General features: G+C 53.4%; 1 protein-coding gene across 3 annotated transcripts; it reads right to left on the reverse strand.

Annotated features, from left to right (window-relative positions):
* Positions 1-448: 448 nt before the first annotated feature.
* On the reverse strand, positions 449-25,129 carry Cdk18 (cyclin dependent kinase 18). Of its 3 annotated transcripts, none has more exons than XM_034513547.2 (16): positions 24,985-25,129; positions 8,971-9,119; positions 8,700-8,782; positions 8,111-8,236; positions 6,723-6,779; positions 5,880-5,994; positions 5,615-5,709; positions 5,276-5,338; positions 4,554-4,677; positions 4,270-4,390; positions 3,647-3,744; positions 3,363-3,468; positions 3,207-3,249; positions 2,646-2,736; positions 2,293-2,370; positions 449-1,754 (listed from the first exon to the last, which is right to left on the reverse strand). In XM_034513547.2, exons 2-16 carry the CDS (start codon positions 9,092-9,094, stop codon positions 1,720-1,722), a joined length of 1,359 nt encoding a protein of 452 aa, XP_034369438.1. In that variant the 5' UTR covers positions 9,095-9,119; positions 24,985-25,129; the 3' UTR covers positions 449-1,719. The 3 variants fall into 3 exon arrangements, with proteins under 3 accessions (XP_034369438.1, XP_034369439.1, XP_076797266.1); XM_034513548.2 differs by having other exon boundaries at positions 1,680-1,754; positions 5,615-5,646; XM_076941151.1 differs by lacking the exon at positions 24,985-25,129 and adding an exon at positions 10,878-10,897 and having other exon boundaries at positions 1,680-1,754.
* Between the last annotated feature and the right edge of the window lie 385 nt (positions 25,130-25,514).

Below are 25,514 nucleotides of genomic sequence, written 5' to 3' on the forward strand. Positions count from 1 at the left end.
CAGATGCCCAGGCATTTTCTGTTTCACCCATGACCCTGGGTACTCTTTACCAGAGTTGATATAACTTTAAATGTAGCATGGAGGGTACCAGAATCCCCCAGCCCAGCCCAGGGCCGGTACAGAGACCAGACTCTCTTTAATGGGTTGTATGTATGTCTCAGCAAGCTCAGACACCCAGAGTCGTCAGTCCTCTGTCTCTGGCATTGTCCTATCAATCCCCCCCCCCCTTTTTTTTCTTTTTTCTTTTTTTTTTTTTTTTTTTTTTTTTTTGGTTTTTTTCGAGACAGGGTTTCTCTGTGTAGCCCTGGCTGTCCTGGAACTCGCTCTTTAGACCAGGCTGGCCTCAAACTCAGAAATCCGCTTGCTTCTGCCTCCCAAGTGCTGGGATTAAAGGCGTGCGCCACCACTACTCGGCCAGTCCCCTTTTTTGAATGAGACTGCTCACCGCTTTTTGTACAACATGAATTAAATATATTCTCTATCTTTGCTCTGAGTCACGACATTCACAGTCAGTGGGAAAGGGGGTTAGGGAGAACCCAGGCTCCCAGGGGTTAGGATAGGCATGGAGCTTGACCTCCCCTTGACCTTTGCCCTTCAAGTTCAGCCAAAATGTTGAGGAGACCCTGGACCATGAGAGGAGTACAGAGGAAGGGCGCCTTCTCTAGGGATGTAGGATGAGGCTCTCAGGATCAAACCTGCTGCAATCTCATCTCTCTCCAACTTGGGCTGTGGTGCCGATGCCCTTCCCACTCTCTCTGTGGAGGCTGGTGCCAGGGTCAGGAGGACAGGACTGGGAAGGAGGTGGGGGATGGGGGAGAGGCTGCACCAGCCCTAAAGAGCCAAGGTTACCAGTGTCAGGGTGACCTTGCGTATCTGGGTGCCAGCCTCAGGACCCTGAGACAGGGTTGACTTATCAGCCCTCAGGGATGATAACACCCATAGGAGTGGCTTAGGGAAGAGGGACATAGGTGCTAGGTCAGAGTTCCAAGGACAGAGCGCACTCTACCACCTGCCAGTTTAAGGCAACCCTTTCCAGACTGGGGGATGGGCAGGGGGCTGGCTGAGGCAGCAGGAGTACATCTTGGAGTACCAGACCACTTCCGGATGCAGTTGGACATGGGCAGCATGCTGGTGCTTTCTAGCCTTGGTTCAAGCCAGAGGGTACAGGGCTTCTGGCAAGGAGGGGACAATAGCACGGTGGGGGTGGTGACAAGAGGAGGTACTACTTTTTCTGATGCTCCAGGGACATCTGCCTTTGGGTGGGCTCAGCATACACGTGGGCACAATTCCAGGCTCCCAGGTAAGGTGCCATATTCCTTGTTTTCAGAGGGGAGGAAGATGAGGTGAGGGTCCAAGGAATAAGAAGGGGGTTTGTCAAGCCAATGAGCTGGCAGAGCCAGGGCCCCACATTCTCCTGCACTTCTACTGGGAAAGGGTCCCAGGACCCTCCTTGACCCTCACTTCCTCTCAGGGAAGCAGTTCATGCCCCATCCCACGGTAGGTGACAAGGGGAAGGGTGTCCTGGTAGAGGCCATCACAGATCTGTGTGGCAAGCAAGGGAAGGAAGCAAATGCTACCAACAGGGCTGCCGAGTGGTCCTCCAGACTGGCCACAGGCATTCATTGTTCAGCCCTCTGATAGCCACACGGGCCCCATACTCCCTGAATTCATGTTCCGTGTGGCCTCTCATCCCTCAAGGTGCAGCAGGGTGGGCTTAGCTCAGAAGATGCTCTGCCGCCGGCTCTTCCCTCGCCCTGGAGAATGGAGGGGCCAGGAAACAACAGAGGAATGGGAACGGGCTTGAAGGGACACCTGTCCTTCACGTGCTCCGATACAGTGGGCAAGGGCATACACTTGAGTTCAGGTCTCATCTCCGTGGAATTGTGACTTCCCCTCTAGGGGCCTCAGGTTCACTAAAGTGGAGAACATGTGTGGTGCTAACCCCACAGCCAGCCCCACAGGGTGTTTTAAAGGCTACACGAGACAATGCATTGGAACTGTTACACTAGGGACAAAGTCTGAACTTGCCAGGAGCTCAGGATCTCTACAGAGAGCACACAGGGGACAGGGCATGTCCTTGCCAGGACTACTATGAAAGGCAGTGTTCCATCTGGGTGGGACTGGGTGAGGGAGGAACCTCCCAGAAGGTCTATGTGGGGAGGGGGTGTTGACTTCCCATCCCGAGGGCAGACTCCGGGCCCATTTCTTTCTCGAAGAAGAGTCTCCACTGGGGAAAGGTGTTCTACTTGGCTGCAAAGGGTATGGGGTGGGGGGAGGAGCATGTGGCCCTACCTGGGTGCTGGAAGGCCAGGCCACGATAGCCTGGGTCCTTTTGGAGCTGGATCTCCTTCAGGGAGAAGATGGAGGCAGCTAGGCAAGAGAAGAGGATGGGAAGGCCTGGGTGGAACCACACTCCCATACCTACCAACCCCACAGAGCCAAGGCACCGCCCAGTCAAGACTCGCCCAGGAAGATCTACCATCTCTGGTGGAATTCACCCCCTTAACTCCAAATGAGAACGGTAAAGGGGAGCCATGTGCCCAAGACACCCAGCTGAACCCAAGCTCCGCCTCTGCTATAACTCCCATCCACACTGGCTGCCCCCTTTCCTGATCCTGGCTGACCCTGATCCCTCAGACACTTACTGTCATCGAGCTGGTGTACTCGTTCTCCCAGAGACTGGAAGTAGGGGTGATTTAGGGCCGCCTCTGCTGACATGCGATTCTTGGATTCATACTGAAAGGCACAGGGTAGGCTCTTGGGCCCTGCTGGAGAACCTTCTAGAAAATGGGACTCCTATGCTAAGTTAGATGGCTGAGGTGGAAGAAGCTCCCATCTGACCCAACCAAGGCAGCCTCAGGCCTTAGGACACCAGGGTTTAAACACCAGAGCTTCCTGGGAGAGTGACTGCATCTTAGGGATGAACAGACTTGAGAGTCTATCTTCCCTGCGTGTCAGTGTCAGCTCTATTAGTAGAAAAACACTAACTGCCCTTTATCCTGTGCTTGCTCCAAGGTAGGCATTGTGTCATCCCCAGCATCTTGTAAAGGATGAACTAATATCCGGCGCGAAGTTAAGAAAACTGAGCCTTCTGTCCCCTGAAGTGCCCAACCAGGCCTTGGGTGCCAAGCACAGAAACTAGTGCTTTGGAGTTGCAGATGGTGTCTCAATTATCATGGCTTTCTTTAGTTGTAGAGGAAACTCACCAGGAGGAGGCTGGTCAGGAGGTTGATGCCTTCAGTGTCCAACCTGCAAGGAGGAGGTGCTGGCACAGGCACAGCCAGGGGGCAGGCTGGGGACCCGAACCTCTGGGGGTGGGGAAGACCACAGTGGGGAGCAAGGAGTCTGGCAGGGGAGACTACCTGGGGGCGTGGCTGAGCAGCGGCTGTGGCAGGTACCGGGGGAAGTTGTAGGCTCGAAACTCGGAGATGGACATCACACCAGGCCACGACTCTTCTGTAGGTGTCCCTGAAGACATGGGACCGGGTAAGAAGTGAAGGGCTGAGCAAGGGTGCAACATTGAAGAAGACAGAAAAGGGTAGTCAAAGCTAGCAGGCCCCCACCCTGCCCGGGCCTTGGCGCTCCTGGGTGGCCAGAGTTTTAGCGCCCCCTGGCGGCGAGGTGGAGAGTACAGAAAGAAACTAACCCAGGAGCCGGAAGATGAGGTGCAACTCCTCCTTGACAGTAGAGCCTGGGAAGAGGGGCTTGCCGGTGGCCATCTCATAGAGGATGCACCCCACGCCCCTGCGGGAACAAGGGCAACAGTGAGGCCAGGAAGCACAGGCACGCCTCCTAAGGCTGCTTGTGTGAGGGATCCAGTCATCACATCTGGGCTTGAAAGGCTTGTAAAACCAACCCAACTGGCACTACAGACCCTCTTTGTAAGGCCTAAGCCCCCTTAACTCTGCTAGGCAGGAAGAGAGATTCAATACTTTCAGTCTCTGAGAAGCCTTGGGCTTGGCCAGACACCTGTGCTGGCTTTAAAGTTGAGTTGGTTTTCATTATACATCAAACCGTACATTTTAACAATAAAATAGCATGTTCCTTCCAAGATGTTCCAGGGGAGCATCTACCCTCTATCCATCCATCTACCTTCTGGTAATTCCCACTCCCACCCCTTGGGAAGCATCTCAGAAGTGTAGCATTAGAGGCTCCATAAGCTCGGAGAACCTGATATATTTCAGACTTAATTTGCTAACAGCAGTACGGCATGGAGAAGCCTAAGGATGCGGACAGCCTCTCGGTTACTCCTGTCTGCAGTTCACTCACCACATGTCAATGGGGGTGGAGTACTCTGTGGATCCCAGCAGCACATCTGGGGGTCTGTACCAGAGGGTCACCACCTCATTGGAATAGGTCTTGGTAGGCACTGACTTGGCCCGGGCCAGGCCTAGGAACAGACGTGTCACTAAACCTCTGCTAAAGGGTCCTGAAGGGTCACATACTCAGACTTTCCCCCAGAATCCCTACACGCTGAGGAGGCTGTGCACCCCGGGGGTGGGGGGTTCAGACCCACCTGCCAACCCTTACCCTGACCCTGGCACCAGCCTCACCAAAGTCAGCCAGCTTTAGCTCGCCCCTCTCATTGATGAGCAGGTTCTGGGGCTTCAGGTCCCGGTGCAGGATTTTACGGCGGTGGCAGTAGGCCAGGCCCCGGAGCAGCTGGAACATGAAAATCTGGTGAAGAGAGGAGAAATGAGAAGCTTAGTGGGATTAGGTCCCATGTGGGAGACCCTACCCCTCTGTCTCAGGCTAGAGAGAAATGGGGACCAGACAAGTCCCTAGCAGGCTCCTTGATTCTGTTGCCCACCCTGTAGGCCACCCGGGACCTGTAGATACCAGAGAATCACATATAGGGCAGAGTTCAGGGATGGAGAGGAGGCCGAGTGTGAGGAGGCTGGAGCAGTCCCTTAGACATGAAGTGGGACAGCAGAGTGAGTAAGAGCCCCATGGATGGGGATGTGTGTGCTTGGTTCTTGGTCACCAGAACTAGCCATCCACCCTCCTAGCTTCTCAGACGCCTTTCTTCACTCTGGCAGATAAACTCATGCTTGATATTCAGAGTTAGAGAGGGATCTGTATTCATAGCTAGACAGAAGAGGACGATAAGTCTGTTCCTGGCTGGGGTGCTCAGAATGGCTTCTAGACTGACCCTTCCCTCCTCCCTGCATTTGAAGCTCCGAGTGACCTCAGCAGCGGGTGACAATGGGAGCATCCCAAACTGGGCTTTACGGAAGATAGCTGCCATGTCACCATAGTCTTTATAGGCCCTCACCTTGACATTGTGCATGTTCATGAGGTTCCCACAGTGGTCTAGGTACTGTTTCAGGTCACTGTCCTAGAACAGACAGACAGATTCAGTCTTGTGCTCTGCCTGGTTGGTGGTTCAGGCTCAGGCTGAAAGGAAGCCCCATCCAGTCTGGGCCCATGCCTGCTGGCGGCACGGGGCCCTGGCTCTGAACCCTTGGCCTACTCCTGCATGAGAATTTAATTGGCAAACAAAGGCTTGGGGTCCTTCCCTTGCCCCATCTCTCCCACTCCCGCACTCCTTCTCTTCCCCATCCCACTTCACCCACCCACAGGGGAAGAGGCCGCCAGCCCCAGTCCAGCTCACCAGGTACTCAAACACCAGGGTGAGGGACCGATCTGTGTGAATGAGGTCATGTAGGGTCACAATATTGGCGTGTTTCAGGTCCTTCAGCAGAGACACTGGGGAGACAGGACCACCTGGGTCCCCAGGCCCACCAGTACCTCCCATTATCCCTTCCTGGGGCCAGCAATGGCCCGCCACCCAGGCTCCCACCACCCAGGCTCCCACCAGGTGCATATTGCTGAGCCCCTCGTCCCAGAGGCCCAGGGTGCAGACCCAGACATTGTACCCTCTCGAATAGCAGTGCAGGGTGCCCCTTCCTCATGCTCCAGGCGGATTTCCTTCAGGGCCACAAGGTTCTCTGTCAGCTTGCTGCGTCCCTTGAAGACGGTGGCATAGGTACCCTGTGACAGGGCATCCCTGGTCAGTCCCAGATCATCCCGCTCACACTCTCCCTCCCAGCCCCATTCCTTTCTGCTTGGGCTAGGATTCAAGCTGGGTGCCCAACTCCCTTGCTCAAATTCTGTTTGCTCCAAAGTCTGCTTTTTCTTGAAGCATCCCTGTGGAGTCCCCAGCTGGAACGGACTGCCCATTTGTTCCTCTGTTCCCACGCTGCCGCCTCTTTGTCAGTGTAACCCTGCCTTGTTCTTAGATTGTGGTAAGGTAGCCCTTGAGAGACAGGCCACTCTTCCCCCTCATAAACCTATACCCACTCCAGGCCACAAAGCCTGACACAGTGACGCCGAAGCGGTTTAATGACAGTGTCCTTGCTATGTGCCAGGCACTAGGAACTGTACACAAGTTTCCTCTGGTACCCCAGAATGAAACTGAGTCGTGGAGAGAGGCCGTGGGACATGCTAAGGTTATGGAGCCAGCAAGTGGAAGAAACAGGATTCAAAGCCAAACCATGGCTACTTTAAAGGGGGAAGAAAGACGAGATTCAGTGTAGAGACCTCTATCCTCAAGGATTTTTTTCAAGAACAGGGCATAGGGCATATAACGACAGCTCTGGAGGCTAGGCCAGGCTGCTATGATAGGATAGTATGACTTCATGGACCAAGAGCCATGTGGGGCAGAACAGAATCAAAACCATCCTACCTGCTGCCCAGAGAGATGAACATCAGTCTCTTACCTCCCCCAGTTTGTCCAGTTTCACGTATGTTTCCAGTTTCCCAAAGCCGATATCTGACTGGGAAGGAGACACAGGAGACTGTGAGACTCAAAGACCTGTCTAATCAAGGTGAAGGAAGTGAGACGCCCCCATCATACAGAGAGGAACCAAGGCTAATGGCTCAAGCAAGGACAGCATCAAACCCCTCGTTTTCTCCTCTCCCTTTATCGTTGTTCCTTTGGAAAAGGGGGGCCCTTCCTCTGTGAGGCAGAGATGGGTACACTGAGCTGCCCAGCCTGCCCACCGCCCACCTCGATGCCTGCCGGGCTCTCTTGCTTAGGTTACTAGTCCCTCATGAGCTGGCCTGTCACTCTCTCCTATGTGGGGGTCTACTTCAGAGCCCAGTTCCCTAGTCATCAGTTCATCTCATCTAGCTCAGGACAGGATATGTTGTAATAAGATAGACCCACTTGCCAGAGAGCCTCCTAGAAGCTCCTAATGGTAGTTGGGACCTGAAAGACTTGGGGGGGGGGGGGAAATGGGTCTTTTTTTTGTTTCTTTGTGGTTGGCATTTTGTCATTGTTTTGTTTTATTTGGGAGGTCTTTCATTTTTATTAAGCATTACATAACATATGTGTGCTATATAATATACACGTGTGGCCTAGCAGGAATAGATAACCATAGCTGAGGGGGTTCACCCCTTTGGGGAGGTGTTTTGTTTGTTTGTTTGTTTTGTTTTGTTTTTTTCTCATTAGCCAGGAAGGTGTTTCCTTAATCAATGTTCTCCAAGGCGCTGGACACACAGTAGTGACTGCCTATCTCTCTCCATCAAAGGCCCCTTGTAAGGAAGTCCAGTTGCTCTTCAGACCTTGTTCCCATTAGTGACCTTGTGGATGTATGCAGTGGCTATTCCGGGGGTGACCAAGCACATGCTCCAGATGGCGAGGCCAGGAAGAATCTCGAACCACATCTCTGCATAGCGAAACACAACTTGAACCCTATTCAGACACTCCTGGTTTTGTTTTGTTTGTTTTGTTTTGTTTTGTTTTGTTTTGTTTTGTTTTGTTTTGTTTTGAGACAGAGTCTTACAGTGTACCTTAGGCTGTCCTGGAACTACGTAGCCCAAGCCTTGAATTCTTGACACTCCTGCAACAGCCTCCCAAGGAATGCTGGGAGTACAGATATGAGTCACAACACTGGTTTATTGTTTTTAACTGGGGAGACCCTGGGGCTCCCAAGGGACTTGGGGGCTACTTGACTTCATACAGAGGAAGACCATTTATTAAAATCCTCAGGGGCCAGCAGGTGGCGCCAGAGGCATAGGACTCTTTCTGGAAACCACTTTGGCTTCAGCTGGGATGAAGAAGGCCAGGAGTGCTCTACCCAGTGTCTCACACTCTTGGACTCACCAGGGAGGCACGGCGGGACATGCGGGTGAGAGGCTTAGGCAGCCCTGGGTTCTCCAGCTGTAGCTTCTGCAGGAATTCCTGGGGCAAGCGGATATCCATGGGCAGGGAGAGCCTCTTGTTGAGGTCCTGAGATGGCAGATGGGATGGGATGGGAACACCATGTTGGCCCCAGAGGGCCCTTGCCTCTCATTCTGGATCTATCTGTCCGTATAGGGAAGGCCAAGCCACAGGCTGTGACCTCAGGCTCACAACTACCTGAAGGGCATACATTTGTGAACCTGCAAAGGTTACTGTGTGACCTTTAGTGGGTTCCTTCCCCTCTCTGTGCCACAGTAGAACATAAATGCAGTCACAGACAATGAAATTTTGCAAGCACATTTTTTTTCTATACTTGGCATCGGTATGTGGGATATAAAAACAGTCAATTGTCTAACCAAGAATGTTTTAGCACTTGGCATATATTCTCACTGAACCCCACAGTAAGCTGCACCAGTTTGAGCCCTCAGTGGCAGGCTCTACAGGTGGTACCCTGCTAGCTATACTGCTGTGGACCTGCCTGACCTGTGGAGCCTGGAAGGGGCACCCTCACCTCCATGGAGAATCGGCGCTGGCTCTGCCGTTGTTGTTGATACTGCATGCCAGGAGACAGCTGCCCAGGCTCATCCTTGCCATCTGTGGGGGAGAACATGCCTGGTTACAGCCCACAGGACTGAGAGGCGTGTCTGAGTGGGACAAGTGTCAGTCCCTACCTCCCACTCCACAGTCTGTCGGCAGCCCAGAGCACCCCACCCCTTCTCCCTAATGTCAGCAGGGGTCACAGGGAGTCTGGGTGGGAAAGAGCTCGGTGGCCTGACCCTCACCCTCATTCCTCTGAGTGTGGAGCTGGTTAAACTGCTCGGTGAACTCGGCCAATGACTCCTCAATGGTCTCTGGGCGGGGCACGGACAGGGAAAGCCTTCGCTTGAAGTTCTTCATCTTGTTCATGATCAGCAGGGATCCAAGGTGGGTCCTGGGACAGAGAGGAGAGAACAAGGCGATGTGGACAGTCTGGATCCATGGGAGCCAGGTTCTACACGTGGCATGCTTAAGTCACCCTGACCAGAACCACAGCTCCACGATTGCAGGATCTAACCCTGTTTCTTTCTCCAAGTGACTCTCTGACCATGAATATTCTCTCCCCTGCCAGCACAGCATCAATGGCTATAGCTACAGGTTTGCAGGAGACCACTCCAGACATTCAGCCTCCAGCTGGAGTCAGAGGGTCTAGAGATCTCTGGGGCAGGATATTAGAACTTCATGGCCCTCAGGCCATCTGGTCTTTCTGAAGGAGCCTCACTGGCTGGTGGCTGCCAGGCCACCTGTCAACAGGTTTCAAACTCCATGATCTCTTTTACTGATACCAGACTGTCCCTTCTCTGGTTCATCCTGGTTCCTTAGGAAGGAGATCAAAGGACAGTAAACGCATGGCCCAGCTCCACCTCTGCTCCAGATGCAAGTCAGAGACAGCGTGGGAAACTTAGCCAGCCCAGGAAAGGGGAAACCTGGGCTGTCGGACCCTCCATCACCTCAGTCCTCTGAGCAGGCCTGGGTTCCCTGAGCTGAGGACACAGTGGGGTGGGAGCTGCCCTGTCCTATGGCCCTCTGCATGCTGTCCTCTTCCAGATGGCACCACAAATGTTAACGCTGCTTTCCACAAGAGAGCAGTTCGTTCTACCCTCTTTCTCTTTCCGTCTCCCCCTCCTCTATCTCTACTCTGAGGTAGTCTCACTGTGTATCTCTGCCTGGCTTGGAACTCATTATATAGACCAGGCTGACTTTGAACTCAACAGAGATCCACTTGCCTCAGCCTCCTGAATGCTGGGATTAAAGGCATGGACCACCATGCTTTTCCTATAGGCTCACCCTCCACCAGCTTCATGGGCTCTCGTTCACAGCCATATCTCCATCCTGATGGGCCCCACACTGCCTTCACCTACAGTGGGGCTGCAGGAACCAGAGGCTACATAACTCTTTTACCTCTCCACCTGGCCAGGAAGACATCAGAAGGCTAACCCTGTTTGGGAGGGGCCATCTGCACTCCTCCCTGGGCCTACTTATAACCCACTTCTGGAAGATGCTCAGGCCTGCGGCTGGCTAGCACCCAGTTGCCAAGGCAACCAGGCCCCTCCTGAATCCTCCTGGTTTAAAGGATTATGGGTCAGTAACATGTTTACTTTGCTTAACGATCATATCCTCCATCCTCTGTGAGCCTTGAAAAGGTCCGCTGGCTGGCACTCTACACTCCTGGCTGCTCCTACCACAACTGAGCTAGGCCCTCAGGCTGTCTTGACCCAGGCCCGTGGCTTTCCAAGCAGAAGGCTCTCGTCTTCTGAGCTGAGCTCTCATCTGCTGAGCAGCGTGCAGTCCAAGTCAGTTCAGCACACCTCTGGTGGAGCAGCGCTTGCATACAGCATGGTGCCGGACACTCGGTTACAGTAACTAAACAAGATCTCCGTTCCCAAGGAACTCAGGCTAACGATGGCACACTGCTGAGGGCTCTTCCAGCTTCCCTGACTGCCCACCTGGGTCCCCCTACTCCTCTGGAGTCCTACTAATTTCATTTTTTCTTACAATCTCAGCCTATTTTCTGCAGAACTCTGGGAGAAGGCTCCCAGAAGACAACCACCCTGCTACATGCCCGTGTGTGTGGTATCTAGCTGAAAGGACCCGTGGAGGCTCTGTGGAGGTAATGAGACAGATGGGTCAGTGACAAGGAGACTTGTCATACCCTGCCTGGTCACTCTCATTCCCAGCAAGACGGGAGGATGGTGATCACTCTGGGTGCATGTCCATTGTTGTCCAGGTACACCGAATGCTTGGGATGACCAGAAACATCAGAAAAAAAAATCCAAACTACCAGCTTGTGGAACTGGGGCCTGGGGCAATGATTGGGATTGGACCCAGGGCCTTGAGATGGTGGGCAAAGAAAATGCTACCTTCTCCTCACCATCAAGATTTTAAAAAATTATATGTATTTGTGTATATATACCTGTGTACATGTGTATATGTCACATGTATGCAGGCACTGCTGGGGGATCCTCTGGAGTTGGAATTACAGGCATCTGTGAGATGTCTGATCTGGGCACTAGGCAGAGGACTCAGGTCCTTTGGAAGCACAGCAAGCACCCTCGACCACTGAGCCATGGTTCCAGCCCATTCTCCTTTTCCAATGGGTATTTTGATATAGCCCTGGGTAGCTTTGAATTTCCAGTCTTCCTGCCCCAATCTCTCCAGTGCTAGGATTGCAGGCTTGTCCCTCTAAGACAGGCAGAAGATATATTTTTAAGACAATAATTGGCATGTAGAGACACGGTTGGCAGGATCTGGGGTTCAGGTGAAGGCCAACTATCAGCTCGCCCTTCCAAACTGCCATCTGGGTTAGGAGAGGAGCCCCCAGACCTGCAGAGGATACAGGAAGGAGACAGATACCGCGGCAGGAGTCCCATAAAAGTGGGCCTGCTCTGACTAGAGAACACATGTTTATACTTCCTAAGCTCTAGGAGTAAGCCAAGAGGAACAGGGTGTGTGTGCGTGCGTGTGCGTGTGTGTGTGTGTGCGTGCGTGTGCGTGTGCGTGACCACAGCTGAAGGGACATGGGGCACATGGCCAAGGCAGGGGTGCAGGAGACACATGCACTTGGCTTCAGCTCTAGCAGGAGGAACCAGAGTTGTCAAAAAAACAAACAAACAGACAAACAAACAAACAAACAAACAAACAAAAGCTCTCCCTACAGTCATCTTATGGGATTGTCTGATGGATTGCTGGCTCAGGGATCTTCCAGTAGCTGCCATGGTTTACACTCTGGCTTTTGCTCCAGGTGGATGACTTCTTCAAGACAAGGACCAAGCCAAAATTCCATCTGCCCTAGGGTTCAGTTAGGAGCAAAGAGCCAATAGCTGGTCCAGGACAGAGTGGAGGACGGAACAGAGAGGAAAGACTGGAAATGCAGAACGAAGCCCATGCTCTAGGCTCAAGGCTTGACCTGAGCAGTGTGCAGGGCGACTGCATAGCAATAGCAACCAGCTGTTCTCTTTGCTGGAGAAGCGGCCAAGAGGAAATGGCTGTCACTACAGCATGAGGAATGGAGGTTGGACGTAAGGATAGACTTCCTGATGGTGACATGAGCACAGGCAGCAGGAATGGTGACCAGAGCAGAGAGTGGCTACTTCTCTCTGCTGGGGACAATTAGGGCATTGAACCCAATAGGGTCTTGGGTGTGACAGGGCACTCGGGGCAGTGAATGGTTTGTTGTTCCCTAGCTCAAGACACAAGATGCTCTGATACAAGATGCTCTGTCACTGTTGCCTTGAGAATCAGCTCCTCAGATTTGGGGGCTGAGGGGGAAGGGAGACAGGAAGAGGGCCTGTCACCTTGGTGCTGTCTGCCCCTCATCCCCAACAGAAAGGGACAGAGAGGCTCAGTATGACCCAGCCTGAGGCCCGCCCAGGGCCAGGCACAGTGTGGCCTTTGTCCCCAGGCCAAAGAGCCATCTGGGTCTGTCCCGTGCAACTGGTGCCAGGGAAAGAGAAGTGTGGTGTAGGGGTGCCACCCAGCAGGGTGTCATGGGGGAGGTCACAACGGAGGCCCCTCTAGAGCTGTAGACTGGGTAGGCAGACCCTAGCCAACCTGCCTCCTACCTCCTGCCCAGGTAAAACCTCCTGATCTCCTAGGCACAGACCAGCTGCCAGCACTTCCTGTTGGTGCCAGAGACAAGGGTGTCACAGGGGAAGGGAGGAGGAGCTAGGCCTGAGAAAAGAGAGGCCTTGCTAGGCCACACAAGAAAGGCCAGACTCTGAGGCCAGCGGTGTTTAATGGGAGAACTTTAGTTAGCACACACAGACAAGAAGAAGGAATAGACCTGCTCAAATTGGGTTGGCAATTTCTGGGGTGTCAAGTGGATCACGGTGACCACATTGTTCCCCACTTCTAGCTGAGGTCCTCCCCAGTCCTTTCCCCTCCCTGAGACCTAGGTTGCAAATGATCTTTTGCACCTCAATCAACAGGCAGGCAGGCATTCTGCCACTGAGCCACACTCCAGCCTGGTCTGTACCTTTGGTGGGGTAAGGATGTACAGTCAGTAAAATGGGCAGGGTTGTAAATGCCAACAAGTCCAGTACAGGAGAATCAGTGGGAAGAGGGAAGAGCAGAAGAAGTATGCTTTTAAACAGGGTGATCAGAAAGTGCTCCCTGAAGCTGGAGAGATGGCTCAGTGGTTAGAGCACTGGCTGCTCTTCGAGAGGACATGGGTTCAATTCCCAGCACCAACGTGGCAGCTCACAACTCCAGTTCTAGGGGATCTGATGTCCCTATGCAACTTGTACATGAGCAAGCAGCCCCGAAAGGCAGTGCCTGTAGAGGCCCAAGTGAGAGACAGAAGACTAGGCCCAGCATGATGCAGTGGAGAAGGGAAGTAATGGCCAGGAGGGTAGATTGTATGTAAGGGTAAGAAAGCGGTCAAGGACGTGCGGCCTGTCAGAAGCAGGGAGCAGTCCCTGGTGGGTGTAGGAGTCCTGGGAAGTTGGGTTAGGGTAGAAAGACCAGGGGTTGGAGGGAGCTGGTCGGTTTTGACATCAGATGACCTCTGAGTCTGAGTTGGCCTCACACATGTAGTCCATGGTGGCGCTTGGTATTGCTTCAACACAGCCATGCCCACTGCCTCTCCCCACTGGACTGCTGTCCCCAAGCCCAGCACCACCTCAGATGTCGTCTATCCATGTCCTGAGTTTGGGACACTATCCTGGAGAACATGGAGGTTGGCAAAACACACAGGGCACTAGGAAGGAGCCAAAGGTAGGAGCAACTGTCACTTCATAACTGTGGAGGCCTGCCCTGAGAATCCTCTCAGCAAACTCCTTCCAGGCACCCTGGGGCCTCCTACCTGAACTTGACTGCAGTTACCCAGCCTGCACCAAGCACTGTCAGGATTTGGACCTGACTGACTGACCTCAGTCAGGAAGCATTGGGCTCTACCTCCAGTGGGCTTTGTGCATGTACTTTGGGTCTCTTGGATCTTCAGTTTTGTCAACTTCAGGCCCAGGACAGCTGGATGCCCTGCTCTAGTGGGGCCCGATTTAGTACTTGTCGCCACACCAAGGCACTGTGATTCCTGTACTGTGCTGGCACCATACAGCAGGCTTGTATGAACATCTACTCCATTTAATGGCACTGGGGAAGGGGGACTGTCTTGGCATCAGTCTTGTCCTGCAGCCAGAGGCTGAGGGATATAATTTGGGGATGCCCACTTTCTGACGTCCAAGAGGGTTTGACCCTCAGTTCCAAAGGCAGACCAACAAGTGGGGATTTCCTGATACACTCTGCTTTCCTATCCCGTCCCTATCTCAGGCACTGTGTGCCTTGGGGGAATTTTAAAGAACTTGAGGCAATGGCTGACCAAGTTTGCAGACGTCATAAGCAGGGCCTCAAACACATTCACCTTCAGGGAAAGCTGTACTTCTGGGAGCTGGCAGATCCGATAGCCTCTGGCCGCCACCTGACCCTGCTGGAGGATGAGGCAGGGGGAAGTTGGCTGCCCTTACTGCCTGGGGCAACAGCAGCCGCCAGAACTCTCCTCACTAACACCTTGTCCCAGCTGGATGAGAAAGGCTGCATAGGCCTGGGGCCTTCAGGGTGGCCAGAACCGAGGAGGACAGACAGGCCTGAAGTCATGCTGCCAAAGAACAGATGCTGTGGACAGTGACTGGACTCAGAGAACATTCCTACAGATTCTGGAATGCACGAAGCGGGAGAAGGCCTTCTGGGGCCAAGCTGGGCAAACCTACAGTAAGCCAGGTCAAGAGGCAGTGTTGGGCTCTGGGCCCTAACGGCATCTTTTGTTTGCTTTTGGTGCTGGGATGTAGGTCAGTGGTCAAGGGTGAACAGCATTTCATTATGGCCAGAAGGATCTATGGTAAGAGCCACATTCTGTGAGCCTTACTCACCAAAGCTCTCCACCGGTGTCAGAGAGCGTTCAGGAAGTACAGCCTGGAGGCACCCTGTGTCTTGGTCTTGTCTGTAAGCAGAGGTGATGCCTAGCCTCTAATCCAACTGTCATGGGCACCTATGCTCAACCTCTGCATGCTTCCAACATGACTCTCTGACATGCTAGAAATCCCTCGAGTGAGCAGAGCTCTCACAGGAAGCATAAACTCCAGGGTCCAGTACACAGGCCACTGGTGTCTGCATCCTGTCTCCTCTTCTTCCCCTTTTTCTTTTGGTGGTGTTTTTGAGACAGGGTCTCTCTATGTCATTGTGGAGCTCACTATGTAGACTGGGCTGGCTTTGAACTCACAGAGATCCTCCTGCCTCTGCCTCCTGAGTGCTGGGATCAAAGGCTGTCATGCCCAGCCCTCTTGTCCTCTGAGAGTCCGCTCTCAGCCCTTCCAGAAGGGTCCTATTCGGCTGACTGTACGTGCCACACCCACGCTCCACTGCTCTGCACACAACATCCTTCTGGAATGTTCTTCCTCTGGAATGTTCCCCCTTGGTGCTGCCACCTGGGGAAGGTCTATACACACCACCTCCATCCCCCCAAATAAAGTGAGAGGCACTCTCTTGCCGCCATCAGAGCAGCCTGCAGACACTCAGAACCTGGCATGCTATCCTCCAGGACTGGAACAGGGCCTTAAGTTATTGTCTTTCCTACTGCCTTACACACAGCAGCGCCCAGACTTGGCGGCTCCTCAGAAGGAATAAACAGGTGGCTAAGAAGCCCAGTGAGCCACTGATCATAGCAGCTTGAAGCTTCTTTCTTCTTAGATATACACAAATCTTAGACTCCTCAAGGACAAAGATTGTGCCGAGCTCCAGGACCTTCTGCCATGGGTAGTCAGGGGCTGGTGCCCTTCCTATCTCTTTCAGGCAGCTGGGGACCTATTTCTAGCTTTATTTTTCTCTTTGACTGGGCCAGCTGCAGTGGGTAAAGGAGAGTGGATCTGGCCCTGCTCTCTCCTTGGGTACCCTAGCACAAGCTTTACAGCCTCCCCCCAGCCCCCAACACTGGGCTATCTTTCTCGACTCTCTTTGGCTTAAGAGGGGACTGGATTGCAGTGACAGGCTGACCAGGTACCAGAGGAGAGCCAGCTACTCATCCTCCAAAGGTGGAGTATGGCCTCTCCCCACAGTGCCCCTGACATCACCAGCCTGGGACTGTAGTGTCCCCGGCCATAGCATTGTGACACACCTGGCAGAACACCTGCACAGTAGCTGTCTGCTTCTTCACTTTCCTTGCTTGCCTGTGCAGAGACAAGGGCTAGGTTTACCCATCACATCCCTCCACGACCAAGGTCTGCCCAGAGCCATCTGTGAACATGCAAAGGCTGGCTCAAGGGCTCCAGTATGCCCTAGTCCTCATCTGCATCAGTGGCAGTGGGGATGGAAGGGTGGGGCAGAAGGGACAACTTCCTGGCCAGCAGAAATTGTCACAGGAAGTCACACGTGGAAATGTCCCAATGAGGGCAAGCGGTGAAAAGGATCAAATGTATCTGGAAGTCTCCAGGGCTGTGGGGTGGGGCTGGCACTGTCCTGGAGCCTCTTCCAGGACTCCTGTCACTTACAGGCAGGTTATACCAGAGGCTCCCAGGGTAGGTGCTCCACTGGGCACAAACCTGGCTTCAACCCCTACAGATGGCCCCTCCTGGCTCCCTGAGACCCCATTCCTGGCCCTCCATGTAGATAGTACATCAACCCTCCTGATGTCCACTCTGTACCCTCTGGCTTCTTGGAGCTCAGGGATTTCTGCACATAGAGAATCTAATAGCTTTTCGTTTGGGAAGAGAGATGGGAGGGTAGTCCGTTAAGAGGCCTGTAATCTTCAAGGAGATTCTGGGTTTTCTGGTGAAGAGATAGGACATAGTGCCCTCTCCTTTGTCAGCTCTGGGCCTAGTAGACAGAACAAACTCTCCATCTGGGCTGTCAGGGCCTTCCTCAATCTTCCCCACTCCCAAACTCTCAACTAAAGTGCCACTTTGTTGAGAAGCAGGGAGTACATGATCACACCAGGGGCAGGGGCAGGGGCAGGGGCAGGGGCAGGGGCAGGGGCAGGGGCAGGGGCAGGGGCAGGGGCAGGGGCAGGGGCAGCAGGGGCAGCAGGGGCAGCAGGGGCAGCAGGGGCAGCAGGAGCAGCAGGAGCAGCAGGAGCAGCAGGAGCAGCAGGAGCAGCAGGAGCAGGAGCAGCAGAAGCAGCAGGAGCAGCAGGAGCAGCAGGGGCAGAAGCAGGAAGAGCAGAAGGAGGAGGAGCAGGGGCAGGAGGAGGAACAGGGGCAGGAGCAGAAGCAAGAGAAGTAGGAGGAAGAGCAGGAGGAGGGGCGGGGCAGGGCAGGAGCAGGAGGAGGAGCAGGGGCAGGAGCAGGAGGAGCAGGAGGAGGAGCAGGAGGAGGAACAGGAGAAAGAGCAGGAGGAGAGACAGGGGCAGGAGCAGGAGGAGGGGTAGGGGCAGGAGCAGGAGGAGGAGCAGGAGCACCAGCAGGAGCAGGGCAGGCAGGCCCATCCCCCACCACCCACAGCCTCTGCTCCCATTCAAAGCTCTCTTCTTCCTCTCCTGTTCCTCTTGGCAGTTCACCTTAAAGAACCTCTTTGACCTCACCCAGAAGACTCCCCAAACCCGTGACCCCACAGTCTTGTTTCCGGTATATCTACCCAAAGGGAGGGAAATCTGAGCCACTCCACCATAGCAGCACTCTCTGCGTCCAAGAAGTATGACAGCAGAATGCCCAGGACGCAGGAATGAATTTTAAAATTGGGAATGCTATCCAACAGTTAAAAAGGAAATCTTGCCATATATGAGAGTGGCTGTGATTACGGTCAGTGGAGTAAGTTAGACACAGAGACAAACAGGAAGCTGCTCATGGGGGCGGGGGAATTAGAATGGTGGGTGTCAGGGGCTGAGGCAGGGGGATGGCAGGAGAAAGGAGAGCCAAGGAGAAAGAGCTGGACCAGGACAAGTAAATCCTGCTGTTGTGCACAGGACAGGGAGACTAGAGCTGGCTGGGAAAGACTCTGCAAAGCTCTCCTACTGCAAAGCAATGCTAATACCCAGATCCAATCATTATTTGACATATACGTGTAACAAAACAGCACACTGAGTCCTCAAAACACGCCTAATCCTTATTAGAGAATTTTTTTTAAAGTCTAAATTCAGAGCTGGAGAGGTGGCTCAGTGGTTAAGAGCACTGACTGCTCTTCTAGAGGACCCGGGTTCAATTCCCAGCAACCACAAGGCAGCTAACACCTGACTGTAACTCCAGTTCTGGTGATCTGACATGCCCACACAGACATACATGCAGGCAAAACACCACGTATACAAAACTATTTTTAAAAATCTGAGTTCTGCAACCTTATCCGGGGTTTTCTTTACGTCCTAAAAGAACAGCTCTGCAGACAGTATTACCGCCACCTTCACAGCAAACATCAGAAACAGAAGACATCAAGTTCAGTGCCCTTCAGTGTCCCTCGGTAGCCTGTCACATCTCACGCTTTGCCTCCATGCCTAACTTTAGCACAGAAGGGGCCTTTAAACACTAGTGTCCCAGGGGACCTCAGAGTCCCACAAACAGGGAGTGTGTATACAAGGGGAACTTCCTGCCTTCTTTTAACCACAGTTGGATTTATTCTCCGCTCCTACCAGCCTGGCCTACACTAACCCCTAGCCACATCCTAAGGGGTCACTCTCTACTAATGTCCCTTGTTCCTATCAGAGTGGCTTATCTACAACAACAGCTTGCTACTCCCACCAACCCCACAGGCTCCACTGGCTAGCCCAGGCTTTGGGTAATTACCCTACCCTCTCTCCTTCTTGAACTCCACATGGCCTCCCCTCGTGGCGGTGGTCCAGGTGACCACCCTGTCCTGGGCTCATTTCCTGCTCCTCCATGCCTCCTCTGGAGAGCCTCTGGGCAGCCCTGGCTCTTCCCGTTCTCTAAATATCCCTGTCTGTGTCACTCAGCGGCCAGGGCACGGGCCCCTGAGGGCTCCTTTCGCTCTCTGGCCTCATGAGCCCATGCCCAGCTCCAGGCTTCTCCCTCGATTTGTGCCTTGGGCTCACTGCTGGGTCTCAATAAGAACCCAATCTCCTGGGTCTCTCCCACTCCTCCTCCTCCCCCACTCCCTTATTTAGTGAGCTCATTCCTCACCTGCTCCTGAGGCAGCGCACCCCAAGTTCCCTCTGTGGCTCTTGGCTCTTCCCCTCTACAACAGATATCCTGGGTGATCTCATCCTCTCCTGGGGTGGAAATCACAACCCCCGTGCTGGTGACTCTCAGACCCACAGCTCTGGCCCCTCTAAGCCCTGGGCGTCAGCACGAAGGGCCAAGTCTCTACCAGGAACTGGCTGAATGCCTCTTATGAGTCCAGCATGAGAGGTATTTTCAAGTGAAAGGGAAGCTGGGTACAATCTGGGAAAGCTGCATGTCAGGGTACAGATACCACCCTGACGTACATATAAACACCACCATGGCAGATATAAAGCAGGCAATTGGTCAAAACGCCAACAGTGGTCACTTGGGCTCTAGAGTTGTGGGCGGTTTTCATTTCTTCCCATCTGTGTCTTCTAACATCTCCATAATGACCACTTACCGCTTACCTAGTAAGAAAGCAGCAGTACCTCTTTGTAAATAAAGAGTATTTTTAGCTTGAGATTCCAGAGTGATTTAGAGAAGGCCCAGAGAACAGCGTGATTACTTTGAGCAAGGGTCAGCAAGCTTTTCCTGTAAGAAGTCAGCCAACCATTCTTCCCAGGCCTGTGGGAAGGAGATGCCACCCTTGTGAAGGAAGGAATGTGTTGTGTTCTAGAAAACTTTGATTTAAAGACACTAAGATCTCAATTTTACAAATTTAAGTGCCATAAAACATTAGGCCCTGAGTGGTGGTATAGTACATGCCTATAATTTTAGTACTCATGAATGAGAGACTGGAGGATCACCTCAGGTTCGAGGCCAACCTGGTCTCCACAGCAAGTTCCAGGTTAGGCAGGGCTGTATAGCAAGATGCAGGCTTGAAAAGCCAAAAAAAAAAAAAAAAAAAAAAGGCCTTGCGATATAGTTCAGTGGGCAGAGTTCTTGCCAAGCATGTAAGGCCCAGGGTTCTACATAACTGTAAATGGTGACATATGCCAAGAGAAGAGAAGACTAGAATTCCAAGGTTACCCTCGGCAATATAGTGAGTTCCAGTTCAACATAGGAACATAAGACCTTGACTCAACAAATATAAATAAAAAACATTCTTAGTTCAAAGACCATTCAGGGGCAGGTGAAATTTGGAAGGGGCCGTAACTCAGTCCCTGCCCCTGAGTATCTGCTATTTATGCAGCATTTGAATCCTGTGCTTACTTCTTTGGTAGTATTTTTCTCCTCCAACCTGGTGAGGCCTCCATGATTTGCTTTGCCCCTCTGAGCCATGGCAAGGACTGGGTACCCAGACCCTAGTGGGGAGAGGTGTCTGGGCTGTGAAGTTTGGAGGTTTGCAAGGATAAGACCCTCTGGGGCCTCACAACACCGCTCGCCGGAAAAGGTTGGCAGCATCAGAGAGCTTGACAGGGTTTAGAAACCCCTGGTCTATGCTTCTATTTCTCAAGGCAGGAAGATCAGACTAAGAAAGAAAGTTATCTGCCCAAGGCTCCTCAGAGTGACTGGCAAAACTGAGACCAGAAGTGAGCTTCTGATGAACAGTTCAATGTCAGAGCCACTAGGTACCAGAGGATGCTCCTCTGGCTGCCTTGCTTGGAGATAAAGCCTCATGAGAGAATTGGCTTAGAATGGGGTACCCGGCATCAACACAGCAGTTAGATCAAAGAGAGGGGCTCTGTGACCTCTTAGTTGGCCATACCTAGCCCAGAGACCCTGCCCTCTGGTCACATGTCCACTTCCAGACAGCGAGTCCCACCAGCATGTGGAAGGGATGGCTGTGTCCCCTAGGTCTAGTAAGCCTGTAAGAGTTTGCTTTGCTGGGTGGCTGGGACCAAAGGAACGAAGGCTTGGTTGCAGAAGGGGCTCTCCAGACCAGAGAGGGAGTGGGTGTAAAGTGAAGGAACAGAAACCACGCTGGAGCTTTCTCAGAATTTCCTGTGATGATAAGGCAGAGAGAGGCAAGGGATGCCGTAAGAGACTCTGGGGACCCTGGGGACCAAGCCCTTCTGTCTCTACTACAGAGATCTTGCTGTCAGAAAAGATTCAAGTGCAGGCCCAGCAACTCCATGCACCATCGGCCCTCCATAACGACATCAGGTAAGGCAAGAAGCCTATGGGAGACATGACCTCACTGCAATCCTCAAAACCACATGAACCATTTTAAATTTGGGAGGCTGAAGCTTGTGGGGAACAAATTGCTTACCCAAAGGCAGCCAGCTATTGAGTGGCAGAGGCAGGATTATACCCTGAGCTAGCAGGAGACATATGCATGTAAATAGTGAATGAGAAAATCAGCCAGCCTCTTTGGGGCCCTTCTTTCTACTTTGCCTATTTCCAGGAAAGACTTCAGCTATTGGGGGAAGGGGAGAGGACGTGAGTTCAAATCCCCAGCATCTATAGAAAAGCCAGACACAGCAGTGCAGCCTTGTAATCCCATTAGTAGGCAGCAGAAACAGGGGAATCCAAGGACAGGTGGCTGGCCAGTTAGCCTGATCAAAAGGGTGAGCTCCAGGCTCAGGAAGAACCTCTGTCTCAAGAAAAGATTAAAACAAAAAAGAAACCAAACCAAACCAAACCAAGGAGCATGATAAAGAAGACATCTGATGATACCAATCTCCAGCCTAAACACACATTCTCCCCCCAACCCCTTAAAGTCAGCCCAGCATGGTGGCACATGCCTTTAGTCTCCCAGCATTTGGGAGGCAGAAGCTGGAGGATCTCTGTGAGTTCAAAGCCAGCCTGGTCTACATAGTGAGTCTGAGGACAACCAGGGCTATGTAGAGAGACCCTGTGTCGAAAGGAGGACATGTTATATCCAGGGTGTACACACCCAGAAAGATGGTATGTATCACCATGGTTCCTTCCAAAGTATGTCTTCCCTGGCAGAGGGTCCTGACTTACCAGGGTCCTGCCTGCTACCAGGCAGCTCTGTGACCCCTTTCAGTTCAAAGTCAAACCTCAGACCCTGCCTCCTGATCCTACTGCCTCAGCCGACAGGGCCTTGGGAACATCCTGCACATGGCTCCAGCAGACTGACCATGCTGAAATGCACCCACATCCTCTGTCCTTCCTCCTGATGCTCTGCCACAGGCTGGTGCATGCCAGGGCTGGCCACCAGCCCTACAGTGATCCGTGGCCTCTGGCTATCTGAGAGCCTGTGTATGTGTGTGGGTGTGTGGGTGTGTGGGTGTGTGGGTGTGCACGTGAGCACATGCAGCAGTAGGAGCCAGCGCTAACCTTGGTGTGCCCCTACCCTCTGAGATGGGAAAGTGCCAGATCAGCGGCAAATGCCTAGAGAGCGAAGGTGCAGGGTCCAGGGAAGAAGAGAGAAAGGGTTACTGGGGGACACACAGCCCCGAGAAAGAAATGTGACTTATTCCCAAGGGAGTGGAGTTAAGCAGGTAGGTCTGGAACTCTGCCAGCCAGTCCCTGGTGAACAGCAGAGCAGAACAAGGACTGCAAATAATTAAGTACCAGGAAAGGGTCCTCCCACCCCAAGGGCAGGGTTGCCTAAGTCCTGCAGCTCAGTTCCTACCTGACCCACCAGTCCCTAGAAGGCTAGTACCTAGCACAGACTGCTGACCCTTCCTGGCATGTTTCCATTCACTCCTCCCTGCCCCTCATCCATTTCTTACAGAGAACCCTCCTCTCCAACCCAAAGGGGCAAGACTTCTAGCCAAGGCCTTGGCTTGACGGGGTTGCATGGTCTTATGCCCCAGGTCTTCTGCCCCAGAGTCAGCCCTGGGGCATCCCCAGAGCCTCATCTTTCCCAATCCTTACCACCATGCGATCACCTCAGCTTCCCCTGTGTTATACAATAATAACCGTCCCTACCAGAAACTCCTCTCCACGCAGAAACTCTTGCTCCACACTGAGCAAGTTTGAGAGTTTGCTGGGAGCCACTGAACCAACAGAAACGGGATTCCGGGAACGGCTTAGGTTTGGCCATCCTTTCTCCCCTTCAGGTCCCAAACTCAGTTATGGAAGGAAAGAAGGAATCAGGAGAGGAGGAGGAGGAAGAGGAGGAAGAAGAGCAGAAGAGGGGGCTGGAGTGAGGTAGGAGTCAGAAGACCAGAGCCAGGCTTTTCCCTACAAAGTGGGCCTTCTTCCCCTGGGAGCAGAATAGGTTAACTAACAGAGAACACATGGTCTGTAGAGAAACACAACCCCGTTCCCTCTGGATCTCAGGGACCTATCCCCTCCCTGCACTATCCCAGACTAGAAATCTACTTGTTTCTCAGATTACTGCCCCTCTGGTAAAGCCTGGTTCTGCCTGGGGAGCCTCATTACTTAGAGAACTCCCCGCCTTCCTTCCTGAGGATTCCAGTACAGGCAGAGCAGGGCTTGAGAATGAATGGGCTTGGGGTCAGATAGAAGTAGACTGGACCACACCTCTACATCACTCCCATCCACCCGCCCCTCCCCCAGTCTCTTCCTTGGCTAGTGAAACAGGGATAATAACACTCATGAACTATCATGACATTACTATGACACCTTGCTTGGCACACAGCAGAGATTGGAGACAGGAACTTAGCTGGAGCAGAGGGAGCCTCTATCTGGGACTTTCATGATGCTACCCAAGCTCACAGTCACAACTGCCTGTTGGCCACACCCCAGACGCTAGCTATCCAAGGCCCAAGGCGTGATAAAGACAAGCATTCCTGAGATGCAAGGGCTTGGCTCCCCCAGCACCCCAACCTCACCTCACTCTGTGCTATGTGTCTCCATTGAATCTCACGTCTGAGACAGTGGAAGCCAGCTGGTAGTGTTTGCGACCCACAGGGCCCAGGCCACACACCACAGCTGGGTAGGCTGGGGAAGGCTGCTGAAGGCCGAGTTGGGATAGCAAAGAAGGGCAGATAGCAGCAGCCAAAGCTCAGAAGGTTCTAAGGACTGCCCCTATCCCACAATTCCACCCATGCTCCGGTGAAAAGCTTAAGAGAAATATATGAGGTCGCTGGGGCCTAGAGGGGTGCTGACCCCTCAGTACAAAAAAACAACCACAAGGCTTGCAGGGGCCTGTCCCCCAACAGGGTGGAACAGGAACTCCGACCCAACCCATTTTCAGAGTCCTGTTTGTGTCCTCCAAACATAGCAATCAAACCATGTGTTTGAGACCAAGCCACCCACCCTCCTTTCCCACACGCTATCAACCCGCTGTCCACAGCTGATGAAGAGGGAAGGTTCACGGCTTCTCTGGACTTGGCCCAAGAGGAGAGACGCGGTCCCTAGCGACCCTATTCACCACGCAGCCAACGCGCCAGGCTTCACCTGTCCTCAGTTTTCCCCAGGTCTCTGGCCTACCACCCATGACTTGTGGGGCTGGAAAGTTCACTAAAGCCCATAACGCCCTTTGAGGTGGCAATCTGGCCCTGCACTCTCCTGGGTCCCTTCGTTATCGGGACTCCTGACCCTTGTCCTTCCCATAAGGAAGGCACTGAGCGTCTGGCTTGTGCCTGGGAGGGAACTTTTGCTTTTGTAGGGTTCCGACGGAGCTCAGGGCCAAAGGGAGTCCCGGATCCAGAGTCCCCGCGGGGCACGCGTTCTGCCTCAGCACCTGGAACTTGGGAGTGGCTTTCCCAGGGCATCCTTCACCCACCACCTACCCCCCAAACACAAGCGCGCCTGCCGAGCGCCCATCGCCTACAGCAGCTCGGGAATTTTGCCGAAATCTCCAGGGCAAAGGCAGACGGCCCCTTTAAGGGCCGCCCGGCTTACCTTTGCTCAGCTTGCCCGGCGCGGTGCCCCTATCCGGCCGCCGCCGCGGACTCTGCGCGTGTCCCGGTCCTGGCGAGCCGGCTCCCGCCCTCCGCGGCCGCGCTGCCAGGGTCGGGTGCCCTGCCCCACGCCCCGCGCCCTGCCGGGGTCCCTATTCGGGACCCTGGCTCTTCCCGGCTCTTGAAAGGTGAGCAGTCCTCCCCCCCCCCAAAGAAGCTGCAACCTGAGCTGCGGGAGGAGGGAGAAGGGAGGGGTGCAGGAAGGTGGGTAAGAGGAGGAGGAGGAGGAGGAGGAAGGCAAAAGCCCGGCCCCAGCCAGAGTTTTTCACGTGTACAAGTTGACTCCGCCTTTGTCCAGACCGGCCCTGCCCACAGCCACTGCCAATCCCTTGCTCTCCCTCTGTCCCGGGGGCCACCCCTTTCTCCCACTCTGGGAACTAAGACCGGTGCTTCTTCCTGTTCCCCTCATAAGCTGGTCCTAAGTAAAGAGGTACGTTGGCCTGGACCACACCGGACAGGTCTCTAACTGTC

Source organism: Arvicanthis niloticus, chromosome 10 (genome assembly GCF_011762505.2).
Source record: "Arvicanthis niloticus isolate mArvNil1 chromosome 10, mArvNil1.pat.X, whole genome shotgun sequence".
NCBI lineage: Eukaryota > Metazoa > Chordata > Mammalia > Rodentia > Muridae > Arvicanthis > Arvicanthis niloticus.

Coding starts and splice junctions, on each gene's coding strand:
- Cdk18 (XM_034513547.2), bottom strand. CDS start 9,094: ATGAACAAGATGAAGAACTTCAAGCGAAGGCTTTCCCTGTCCGTGCCC. Junction 5,710..5,879: donor CTGCACTGCTATTCGAGAGG/GTACAATGTCTG, acceptor CTGTCTCCCCAG/TGTCTCTGCTGAAGGACCTG. Junction 2,737..3,206: donor TCCTGACCAGCCTCCTCCTG/GTGAGTTTCCTC, acceptor TGTGCCTTTCAG/TATGAATCCAAGAATCGCAT.